General features: G+C 40.8%; 1 protein-coding gene across 2 annotated transcripts; it reads right to left on the reverse strand.

The window, feature by feature from the left end:
- Positions 1-11,890, reverse strand: LOC124275738. Of its 2 annotated transcripts, none has more exons than XM_046711384.1 (9): positions 11,843-11,890; positions 7,114-7,317; positions 5,864-6,232; positions 4,358-4,410; positions 3,689-3,835; positions 3,245-3,436; positions 2,975-3,091; positions 2,538-2,706; positions 1-2,216 (listed from the first exon to the last, which is right to left on the reverse strand). In XM_046711384.1, exons 2-9 carry the CDS (start codon positions 7,292-7,294, stop codon positions 1,924-1,926), a joined length of 1,521 nt encoding a protein of 506 aa, XP_046567340.1. In that variant the 5' UTR covers positions 7,295-7,317; positions 11,843-11,890; the 3' UTR covers positions 1-1,923. The 2 variants fall into 2 exon arrangements, with proteins under 2 accessions (XP_046567340.1, XP_046567341.1); XM_046711385.1 differs by lacking the exon at positions 11,843-11,890 and adding an exon at positions 10,273-10,375 and having other exon boundaries at positions 3,260-3,436; positions 7,114-7,315.
- Between the last annotated feature and the right edge of the window lie 1,121 nt (positions 11,891-13,011).

Genomic DNA, 13,011 nt, shown 5'->3' on the forward strand with positions numbered 1-13,011 from the left:
TTCACGTTTATCTTTTAATTTCATTCAAGTCATTTCAACATTTTATCAATGTGTAGTTCCAGGGTGCCGTTGTACAAAGCTATCTTAGCGCTAAGGTAACCGTAACTCCCATACCTTAACATAGACTTAAGGTAATCTTAGCGTTAAGGCTGTTTTGTACAACGGCATCCAGGTCATTAAGGTCATACCGGAATAGATTCTACGGTAAAACTTTAAATATTTGTCAACAACGATTAATAACATTATAATCAAACCATGCAATCACAAAGTTAACGTTTCACCACCATCTTTAATAATTAATTTCATTCATGTCATTTCAACATTTCATCAAGGTGTAATTCCTGGAGAAGATAGTTTTATTTCGTAATTATAAGTAATGTACCATTTGGAAATATCCATGCCAGTGTGTGCAAGAAAACAACAATGATTAGAATAGTTTAATGATAATATTGGCCTTTCTTGTGATGCTAAGCATGCTGCCTACAATTCGTCTAACCTTTGTACGACTGGGCCCGCCGTAGGTCACGGCACTTCCCGAGACCTTAGTACTTCCGGTGACAAACAACGTTTCATACATTTTCGAATGGTCTCTTGATTGTCAGGTGATGGTAAGGAACCCGATAATCCTTGCAGGAATAAGAAATTTCCTGTCACACCATCTCTAATTTAGCCAACATTTACGACTGTCAACAGTTGTGACAGCCAAGCATAGTTGTACACTTGGTCCGATCTAGCAATGCCATATTTGGCGGTCGCGCAACTTGGAACCAGAACTGGTTCGTAAATATATGCTTGTCACCGGAAATTTGGTACCGGAAGTAATCTGGGCCCCGTCTCGCATATCGCAAGTTGGTGCGCGCAAAGGGTGCGGGGAACCAGCTTAGTACCGGAAGTAGCGCCTCGCGAGACGTATCTATAGGCCCTCTGATATCTTATCTGACGTTGTAGATGTTGTTACAGTGACCAAGGACAATTCAGGAAAAATTCTGTAGTATAGTCAGCTTGTATCAATGAGTAACACTTATGCTATAGCTAACAAGTGTGGATCACAAAATACAAGCGTCGTTGTGTTTACGTACATTCTGAGTTTTGTTCTAGTATGGCTATGTATTTGCATCTGTAGCACAAAATAAATTAACGGAAAACCACCATCGCTTATTCTGGCACAAAGCACTCAACTATAGAAATCACCTGCGTGGCAAATGCATTCGCTGTAGGGCGTCACAACGGCTGGGAACACATTCATATGATCACAGCTCTCAATATAGGACTAAATATGGATAACTACATCAAATAATCCTGTCAACCATCCCTGAGAGAACACAGGAAGAAGCCGCCGACAGTGATTGCAACTACTTTGTATGAGAATAGTCTGGAAGCATCTTTCTCCATATGAAGTATATTTGACTTGTTTAAACTAAGGTAAAATAATGAGGACAATCCTTAAAGGTGATGACGTAAACAAATCGAACAAAATGTCAAAACTGAATACAAAGTATTGAATACCATTTGGAAATATACCCTTAATCATTTGTAGACGGGTAACGTCCACTCCAAAGTCAATCAACCATGTCTTCCTGAATCGGAAGTCCCACTGAGAACCACCATCTCCAGGTGTCTACAGTCTAGGCATAGCGTTCATCACAAGTTAAAGACATCTGGTCGTATCAGGTTATCCTATTAGTTGAAGGGTTGGGTTAAATCCCGAACTCACTTTTGTGACCTTGATATTTTGACCTTTGTAATAGCTTCATTGACAGAAACGCGTGGCTTAAGCATCAGCTAGCACTAGATAAACGTCAAATTTCTTCACGATAATAATATGTGTGATATACGTTCTATACTACATGGCTGAAATGAATATTACTGTTCGGATATGGCTCTACACGATCTCCGGGAACACTCCCATGGACACCATAGCTGCTACACAATGTCTTCTGGTCTTGAGCTCTGCACAGAATCATGCTGGCGATCTTGTATGAACCGTAGCATCTGCCTTAGACTGAACAGAGTAAGTCGGTCCACCTCCTTTTCTAGTTCAATCTCCTCAACATAGTTCTTCACCGGGAAGATGTGCGAGCGCGGTTGACCCATGAGCTCTGCTGCCTTGTCAACCAGATCTGCTATCTTAGAACTGTCGAACGTAAGAGACAGGTCTTTGTCCGCCAACGAGCAAACCAAGTCTATCTTTGATAGCACCACTGTTTGGGGAATATCTGCTCGAAAAGAAAATAAGCTTAACTACATCGACAAAATTTAGTTTTAAGAGAGAAGAACGAAGCTTTTAACTCAAAGGCTAACATTATGACTATAGTGCTTGTTGTATAACGCCTCACACATCAATATTCCCGGCATACTCCGCTTGTAAATAACGAGACACGGACCAGACTATCCAATGATTGACTTGCTTATCAACAATCGACACAATGGATGACAATGCAACGGCAACAACGTTAACCTTATCAGGTGTACAACATTTTGAGTTAAGTCTAGTGCTGTTTATTAACGACGTAGGGTAAGTGCATAGTTAAACTTACTGCATTTGTTGGCTATGTCTTTCCACTTGTCAAACTCCCTTTTTATATCTCTCGGTAGGTCATCGATGACACTTCCATCAATAACAAACACAATACCATGCATGCTCTTCAAATCAGTCCTCTTCCTATAACTGTCAATGATACCGTGAATCCATAATGCAAGCTTCGTCTGAAAATAGACCAATCGACTGCATCCATACATATCATGTGGCAAACAATAACTGTGAGTCAATTTTAGCAGGATCACGGCGGGGGGCATCAAACATGAAAACAGAGCCTATTTTATGCCCTGAAGAGCAAACACTTTAACTACTAGGTTATATCCTGCCACTACTGGATTGATTCATGTTGCCATACTGTGTTATTCTTTGAATATTCCAGGTTTTCAAGCATATCAATTCTAGATCAAAACATGTTTGATTTGATGCTTAACTGACCGTGATTGAATCTGCATCAGGCGTAGTGTCTTGGGGTGTTTCCAATCCTGGACTCTCACAAAATCTCAAACTGAGAACTGCCCTGTCTTGTCCTCTTTTGATCTCATGTTCCTTCCTCTAAAAGTGATTAAATTGACAACTTTAAAATTGAGAACTAAATGTGGTAAAACGTTAAAGGAAGCTACAGAATGTAATATGTTACAAACTATGTGTGCATGAAAGCATTGAAAGAAAGTTTTACATAAATATATGAAGTAAATTCATGCATATCATTTGTCCTCTTGCCTTGGAAGTACCACTTGCAACTTCAGTGCTGTGGGCACTTGTGACATAACCCCTAAAGGCGGAGCGAATGCTGTGTATGTAGCTGGACTGGCCGGCATCTCGCTGACACACAAGCAAGATCTTCACGGGGTCAAGTGTTTGGGGCACGCTATAAGCTTCTATGTCTGCCTTCATGTTCTGAAAGTGAAATTGTGAAATAATATGAATATAGCCAATGGTATCTTTCTTAAAGGCACAGTGCCACATATGTTCGACAATATTTTGGCCCATATTATATATGTTGTGGCATATGCACTCACCTTAGCTTCCTATTGATGCAACAGAAGACTTATTATCCCTTATGACTTGCCTGAAATCGATAATTGAATCTTCGAGGCGTACAACTTCCAAACAGAGAACACTTGCCATATATGGAATGTAAAATATTACTCTGTATATCGGAAACTGTCGCACATGGTGGTGTCGGTGTTTGCCGAACTGGCTTTCACGGGTTGCGCCCATGGCATTTATAAAGAGCGCTCCAAGGCACATAACTCTGTGGGGTTCGCTTGAAAAAACGTTCGGCCGGTAGAGGACCTGAGAGTCGATTTAATACAACGTTGTATTAATTCTTTCCAACTTTTTTTTTAATATTGTAATCTAAAAACGTAATTTATTTTATATTTACGTTACGTTATTACATTATATTTATTTTCTCTGGGGGCTTCATTATGTAGTTTGAAAGAAGTGTGCTGTGCAATAACTAGTACCTTTAAGGAGAACACACTATAATGTATTCAATCAATATAGAGGACAATGCTTGAAAATGCGCTGTAATTGTGTTCTTCTTATTACTACCCGTGAAGATCCGGCTAAGAATATTGATCTTCAGTAACCCATGCTTGTCGTAAGAGGCGACTAACGGGATCGGGTGGTCAGGCTCGGTGACTTGGTTGACACATTTCATCGGTTCCCAATTGCTCAGATCGGTGCTCATGCTGTTGATCACTGTATTGCCTGGTCCAGACTCGACTATTTACAGACCGCCGCCATGTAGCTGGAATATTGCTGAGTGTAGCGTAAAACTAAACTCACTTTTCTTATTACTTCAGTACTTACGTCATTTGTGTCCGTTATTTGTGTCCATGGGGAAGGCAGGTAATCTTTATCATCTGTCGGAAAGAAGAAAACATTAAATTCACCTCGAATGACATACTTCCTCTCCGTTTCAGCTTGCCTGACTGTTCGAAAATAATTAATTGTTTCTCAAAACATACAATGACCAAAGTGTTTGCTGTTCTAATACATGCCATTAAATTCAACACGAGAGGTACACGGGGGTTAAAGAGCAAATACATGTACCCAGCAGGACACAAACAGTCGAACACCATTGTCTCGAAGTTGAAGGGACCTACGCAATAAATTCCAGTTATCCGAGAGTCGACACAAACGTATAAGTGAGTGAGTGAGTTTAGCTTTACGCCGCACTCAGCAATATTCAAGCTATATGGCGGCGGTCTGTAAATAATTGAGTCTGGACCAGACAATCCAGTGATCAACAGCATGAGCATCGATCTGCGAAATTGGGAACGGAAGACATGTGTCGACCAAGTCAGCGAGCCTGACCACCCGATCCCGTTAGTCGCCTTTTACGACAAGCATAGTCGCCTTTTGTGGCAAGCATGGTTGCTGAAGACCTATTCTACACCGGATCTTCACGGGTCAAAAACGTATAATGCTGACTATATCAGGAATATATGGGAACCAAACTGTAACTTCGAGACAACCGTGAGTTCGACACAACGGTGTTTGTATACGCATTGAGAAGGACAAATGTATATTAGTTATGTACTGAACAGGGCAAATAAATGCATTCACAATAACTTGGAAAGGTATACCACGTGGCATTCCAGTAACTGCACAATAGTAAGTTTAGTTTAACGCCGCTCCCAGCAATATTCAAGCTATATGGCGGCGGTCTGTAAACAATCGAGTCTGGACCAGACAATCTATTGGTCAACAGCACAAACAACTCGATGCAGTTCGTAACCTGGTTTTTACGTATCTCCTCAAACGAATCATTTGCACATATACCGCTGAGGGACAGACAATAAATGCAATGTATGTTCTCTTGGTGATTTGGCTGACTACATAACACCGGTATTGATGTCCCTACACTGGCTACCAATATAAGCCCGGATCCACTTCAAGATCTTGTGCTTTGCCTACACTGTTTGAATGGTACAGCACCGAGCTATCTATAAGAACTGATCTCTCCTTACCAGCCTTCATGACGTCTAAGGTCTGAAATCCAACGCCTACTTGCAGTACCAAACTCAAGACTAAACTCGTATTGCAACAGCTCGTTTCAAGTAGCAGCACCCCAGTTATGGAACTCACTATCTCAGAACATGAAAAGAATCCCTCACCCTTGAGACATTTAAAACCAGCCTAAAAACGTATCTCTTCAGAAAGTGCTATCCCCACGAACTATCTCCTCCTGTGAACTTCGCATCTGTGACTATTGTAGCGCCTTGAGCATGCACTTTTGTTGATGGAACCCAGCGCAACACAAACAGACATTCTTATTATTAGCTGTGGCTAATGTGTACAATACCCTCATACCAAGAACTTGGTAAACTTGAAATCCCGTTTGAGCCATATTGTTGGAAACCAGACGTTCATGTCTGTGGTGCCTCTGGCTGTTGTATGTCTGGCCCAGGTCAGTCAGGATCAGGAGCTTCATCACCACATCCCGCCTGTAAGGAGAGCGCCGCTCAAGTCTGGTTTCAACATCTCGTCTTGCTTTCTCATCGTTACCTCCGCCAAACGTTGGGCCGTAGAGAGGATGACAGTAGATTGAACAGCTGTGATCATCAGTGTCATATTTTCTTGGATCGAAAGAACCTCGGTCGTACAATTTGAACACGAAAGCATCACGATCCGGTTTTGATCCTGAAGGTTTGGCATCCCAACTTGCAGAAGTATACCCCCCTAATGTAAAACCGAGAAGATTCAATCACTCATATTCTTCATGGCAATGAAATAGACATTTTGCTGTAATGCTCGTCAACTTAAGATGTAATACTATTTTATCACTAACATAAATATATCAGGGGGTATCATTAATACTTTATGACAACGTTACATGCGAAATTAGGAGACATGATGGTATACAAATGGAATGCCGCTGGTTTGTTTCAATTAAATGTACCAGTGATGGATTTATCTCTATTGTCTTTGATAAACTATTTAATCGCCATGCCTGTGAAAGTGTGTTTGTATGTACTCAACACAATTAAAAACGTGTATGAAATGAATGCCTGGTTTGACTAGGTGTTAGTTAAAAAATCCAGAAAACCCACAAAACTGGTAATATTTGTGATCTTCGAAGGGGGGTAATTTTTTGTAGTTTCTTGCCACAGACGGTAATGGCAATGACATGTAGGCAACTTGGACGTGGGTCTGGCGGTAAACGTGAAATAGTTGGTCATATAGAGCGTGACAAAGCATTAAACACAACAGTTACACGATCATCTATAACAGGAAAACGCAAAAAGCAAGTATGCCGCAACTCTTGAATCAGCAACTTGCTCTGGGTGGGCGTTATGCTTGACAATCTCTTGCAGCAGTTTCACGTGACCTGGGCTGGAGTCGCCAGACAATAAAATTTTCACTGAGTTTTGATGCCATTTATAATTTAGAGCTGAATTTAGCGAGAATGCCGTCATTCAGTACTACGGATCGTTTGCAAACGAAGCGGTACATTGTTCTTTATTAGGTTAGTTATCGGGTTAGATAATTCCGTAAGGCTTCATGACAATATGCCGAAACCAAACGTGCTTGCGGAATATTTTTAAATGTAATATACTCACCAAACGAACTGTTGTCTGCAAAGAAGATGGATACAGTCGGTCCTTTTCTGTCGCAACATCTGTGAAAGTCATACGGGACGTTCTTTGAGGTTCCGCTTTCAAACAACAACTTGAATTTCTTCCTCCCCTCCAACCAATGCATTAACGTTTCCTCACACAGTTGATTGAACAGTTTTGTCATCCTGAGTGGAAATAATACGACCTGCAAAACCGGTTTACATGACAACATAAGAGCTGTTGCGGCAAAATAGTTCATTGATTATTACGTTGAGGTTCTCGGTGCCCAGTCAAAGTGGCTGCTTATATGTGCATGCAGAACAACAAACCACACTGTATTTTAAAGAAGAAGATATTTATTTACACAAGTCTGTTACCATACTAAGATTGCTGTCAAGAACGCCATTCATTTCATACACTCCAGTACCACCTTCTCACTAACACCTAGTCAAGAACGCCATTCATTTCATACACTCCGGTATCCCCTTCTAACTAACACCTAGTCAAGAACGCCATTCATTTCATACACTCCGGTATCACCTTCTGAGTTACACCTAGTCAAAAACGCCATTCATTTCATACTCTCCAGTGCCACCTTCTAACTAACACCTAGTCAAGAACGCCATTCATTTCATACACTCCGGTACCACCTTGTTACTAACACCTAGTCAAGAACGCCATTCATTTCATACACTCCGGTACCACCTTCTAACTAACACCTAGTCAAGAACGCCATTCATTTCATACACTCCGGTACCACATTCTCACTAACACCTAGTGAAGAACGCCATTCATTTCATACACTCCGGTACCACCTTCTAACTAACACCTAGTCAAGAACGCCATTCATTTCATACACTCCGGTATCAGCTTCTGACTAACACCTAGTCAAGAACGCCACTAATTTCATACACTCCGGTACCACCTTCTCACTAACACCTAGTGAAGAACGCCATTCATTTTATACACTCCGGTACCACCTTCTCACTAACACCTAGTCAAGAACGCCATTCATTTCATACACTCCGGTACCAGATTCTAACTAACACCTAGTCAAGAACGCCATCATTTCATACACTCCGGTACCACCTTCTGACTAACACCTAGTCAAGAACGCCATTTATTTCATACGCTCCGGTACCAGATTCTAACTAACACCTAGTCAAGAACGCCATTCATTTCATACACTCCGGTACCACATTCTCACTAACACCCAGTCAAGAACGCCACTCATTCATTTTCATACACTCCGGTACTACATTCTAACTAACACCTAGTCAAGAACGCCATTCAGTTCATGCACTCTGGTACCACCTTCTGACTAACACTTAGTCAAGAACGCCATTCATTTCATACACTCCGGTACCACCTTCCAACTAACACCTAGTGAAGAACGCCCATTCATTTCATACTAGTCAAGAACGTTCCGGTACACTCCCACCTTCTGACTAACACCTAGTCAAGAACGCCATTCATTTCATACCCTCCGGTACCAGATTCTAACTAACACCTACACTCCGTACCACCTTCTAACTAACAACTAGTCAAGAACGCCATTCATTTCATACACTCCGGTACTACCTTCTTCTAACTAACACCTAGTCCAAAGAACGCCATTCATTTCATACACTCCGGTACTACTAACACCTAGTCAAGAACGCCATTCATTTCATACACTCCGGTATCACCTTCTGACTAACACCTAGTCAAGAACGCCATTCATTTCATACACTCCGGTACCACCTTCTAACTAACACCTAGTCAAGAACGCCATTCATTTCATACACTCCGGTTCCACCTTCTCACTAACACCTAGTCAAGAACGCCATTCATTTCATGCACTCCAGTATCACCTTCTAAGACCTAGTCAAGAACGCCATTCATTTCATACACTCCGGTACCACCTTCTGACTAACACTTAGTCAAGAACGCCATTCATTTCATACACTCCGGTACCACCTTCTGACTAACACCCGGTTCCACCTTCTCACTAACACCTAGTCAAGAACGCCATTCATTTCATACACTCCGGTATCACCTTCTGACGGTACCACACCTAGTCAAGAACGCCATTCATTTCATACACTCCGGTACCACCTTCTAACTAACAACTAGTCAAGAACGCCATTCATTTCATGCACTCCGGTACCACCTTCTAACTAACACCTAGTCAAGAACGCCATTCATTTTATACACTCCGGTATCACCTTCTGACTAACACCTAGTCAAGAACGCCATTCATTTCATACACTCCGGTTCCACCTTCTGACTAACACCTAGTCAAGAACGCCATTCATTTCATGCACTCCAGTATCACCTTCTAAGACCTAGTCAAGAACGCCATTCATTTCATACACTCCGGTACCACCTTCTAACTAACACCTAGTCAAGAACGCCATTCATTTCATGCACTCCGGTACCACTTTCTCACTAGCACCTAGTCAAGAACGCCATTCATTTCATGCACTCCAGTATCACCTTCTAACTAAGACCTAGTCAAGAACGCCATTCATTTCATACACTCCGGTACCACCTTCTAACTAACACCTAGTCAAGAACGCCATTCATTTCATGCACTCCGGTACCACTTTCTCACTAGCACCTAGTCAAGAACGCCATTCATTTCATGCACTCCAGTATCACCTTCTAACTAAGACCTAGTCAAGAACGCCATTCATTTCATACACTCCGGTACCACTTTCTAACTAACACCTACTCAAGAACGCCATTCATTTCATACTCTCCATTACCACATTCTAACTAACACCTACAGTAACTTGTTTTATAGAGATTTACTGCGTACGTCGTAAACCAATCATTAAAAGGGTAAACACATAAAATATGACCTAATTGATGACGTTTTCCAATTTACTGCAAAAAAACTAAATACAATCATTGTTTTTACAAATCATGTTCTAGCTGTTATACAAGGCAGCACATCGTCGACATGCAACATCTGTATTTAGATATACAACGTCCCGACTAAAGTATACCCAGTCACGAATATCCTCAGAAAGAGATACATTCGATTTGACGCAACCAAACAATCAAGTGATCGATGGACCAAATAATTCAGTTGTAAATATGCAATAAGTTTTGTTCCAACATATTTACACAGATCTACTACAGGACTATAGTTATACAGTAATCTCTGCTGCTCACGTGGCCCACGTCCCCGTTGAGAATAGACGCCGTTTGTTAAAAGTATCTGCCCGGCTTACATCCAGCGCTTATACTCTTGAAGACGAGAGACTCAAACTGAGATGAAATCATTGTCGGAGTTTGCATGTCGATTGTGTCTGTTTTCAGATGCATGTGAAACATAAATCATGTTTGTGTAATATCAAAATGTATTATTGATACCGGTTTTTACCAGCTGTGAAGAAATCCATAACAATTGAGTATCGAATGAGTGCAAATATAAAAATCCAAGTTGCATAACACATGTAAATATCAGCTTTCCTTCAGAGCCTGTGAAATGTGCAGCCACTCGGCGCAACCTTGACCTTTCAAACAAAACTTTCATTCAGCAGAAATGTAAACGTGTATTATTCTCCATGAAGAGGACGGTCGATGTGTTATTTGTATTATTTCGAATAGGAAAACGTCCAGTTTTGAAGTATAATCCTAGACACCTGAAAATCTGCATTCCGAAATGTTAAATTCCTGAGTTAAGTGGCCTTTTTGTCACCCACCTCGTGTTTTGGCCAGCCTTTTCTGAACATTTATCCTTACCAGAAGTTTGCGTGATTTCAGCTGATTAGATCTGCAATTCTACAATAACCACTGCATTCAATGAACTCACTACCAACACCTATATACTCCACATACCTCGTGAAATGTCCGGCCGTTCACATGAATATAAAAATTTAAATTGGATATTTTCTCTGTCTAGTTACCATATGAGTAATCACGTAAGTTAGATGTGTCGGACATCAAACTTTTGAACTAGTACCTTGGCCTTGCTCCGAGGTTTTACTGAATGCTGAGCCCATGGATGCATAGGCGGATCCAGAATTATTTTTAAATGACCATTGAAACTCGGGTGAAAATGAAATGTGCACCTTCCCTTTTCTCAATAATATGCACCCCCCTTTCTAAAAAACCTGTATCCGCCCCTGGGATGTATAGTATCCGAAGAGGACCTCAGTCTGTTTTCTTATTATTTTTGAGAAATTATCATTTAAACTATTAATGTTCACCGTAGAGACTACATGTGCAACTCTACTAGTGCCTTGTATTATACTACGTTAGCATGTCGGCAAGTGCAATCTATACAGACACGTCCGTTCTATTAATAGATCGTTTTCCAAGAAGCCAACTTTCTCTTTCACAGAAATGGCACGAATAATGCCAGAGTATTGATTCACAGTGTATTGATGCACTCCAAGTACAAAACAGATCTTCAAAGATGTTATCGTGTAATAGATTTGTTGTTGCTATAAAAAACCCTTTCAGATGATATATTGCAAACACGTGAAGATCCGGGTTAGAATTGGTCTTTAGTAACCCATGCCAGAGGCGACTAACGGGATTGGGTGGTCTGTCTTTCTGACTTGGTTGACACATGTCGTTGTATCCCAGTTGCGGAGATCGATGCTCGTGATGTTGATCACTGGATTTTCTGTTCAAGACTCGATTATTTTCAAACCGCTGCCATATAGCTGGAATATTTCTGAGTGCGGCGTAAAACTAAATTCACTCATTTACTATAATACAAAATGTCCTTACCTGTTAGTGGTCGGTTTTGTGAGGAAACACTTGCTGTGCTAGGCTTTCGATCCGCAAAAACACTGTGGCGATTTGTGCTGTGAACATATTACGTCACTGGAAAGCCCAGCCGTATCTATTTATAGAGGACACGTCCTTGGTTAGCGGATGGACCGGTTACCAATACACTCGGTTTACTGGTCCAGCAGTAACATACATATGTAAAAGTGTAAAGGAGTCCTTGGTGGGTACAAGTGGTCGTCTTATGTTGCAGAATTACAAATATAATAGAGCAAACATTAAAAAGTGTAAATATTCTCGCCAATGGGTCAAATGTTTGCGCGCGCCCAAGTGCGTGATATTTTAATAACGCTCTTAATTAGCCGATTTGTATCATGATACTTATAAACATACTTTCATGCATTTAAAACCTCCAAAATATTATTTCTGAGTAAAAGTGAATATTCTCGCCCAGTTTAAATTATGAGTTTTTCGAAAACATTTTTTTCCCAGTTTTTCATCCTTTCATATCCATTACAACAGCATGTTAAATTTTGTCAACTCTTCTGTCAGAAACTGGGCAGCGTGAGGAATTTAGACGAAAATTTAGACAAAGACGAATATATACATATCCATGTGTGTGTGTGTGTGTGTGTGTGTTAGAGAATCAAATAATGACCAATACTCACAATAAGTGTGAAATTTTGTAACATTTGGAAAAAGGTATACATGTTGGTTGAAGCTAATTTATTTTACCACAATTAGTATTTCTATTGGTGTGTGCGGAGGGTGGGGGAGATGTTGGGGTGGGGGTGTTTGCAGCATGAAATCAGTGTGTGGTTGCCTCTTCATTACCCGAGTCTGCACGCACACACACCCATTTCTCAAGATTGTGCACCCTCACCCCCACCCTTCTCAAACACCTGTATCCGCCCCTGCTGTGGATGTAAATGTGCATCAAAGACTAATTTACTTTTACTTTTAGACTGTACCTTTACTTCCCTATTTACTTACATCCTTCTGTCAAAATGCCATACAAAAAGTCAGATGCACAGATACGTTTTAATGCTCAAAACAAACAATTCTATACATTTTTGTCTCAAGGTCTGCTATCTTCCACCAACAAATGGTGCATTTACAGAAGTATAGGAAACGATATGTAAATAATACGGCATCTCTTGATCGTAGTGT

This window comes from Haliotis rubra, unplaced genomic scaffold (genome assembly GCF_003918875.1).
Source record: "Haliotis rubra isolate DU_JTF1 unplaced genomic scaffold, ASM391887v1 Scf202, whole genome shotgun sequence".
NCBI lineage: Eukaryota > Metazoa > Mollusca > Gastropoda > Lepetellida > Haliotidae > Haliotis > Haliotis rubra.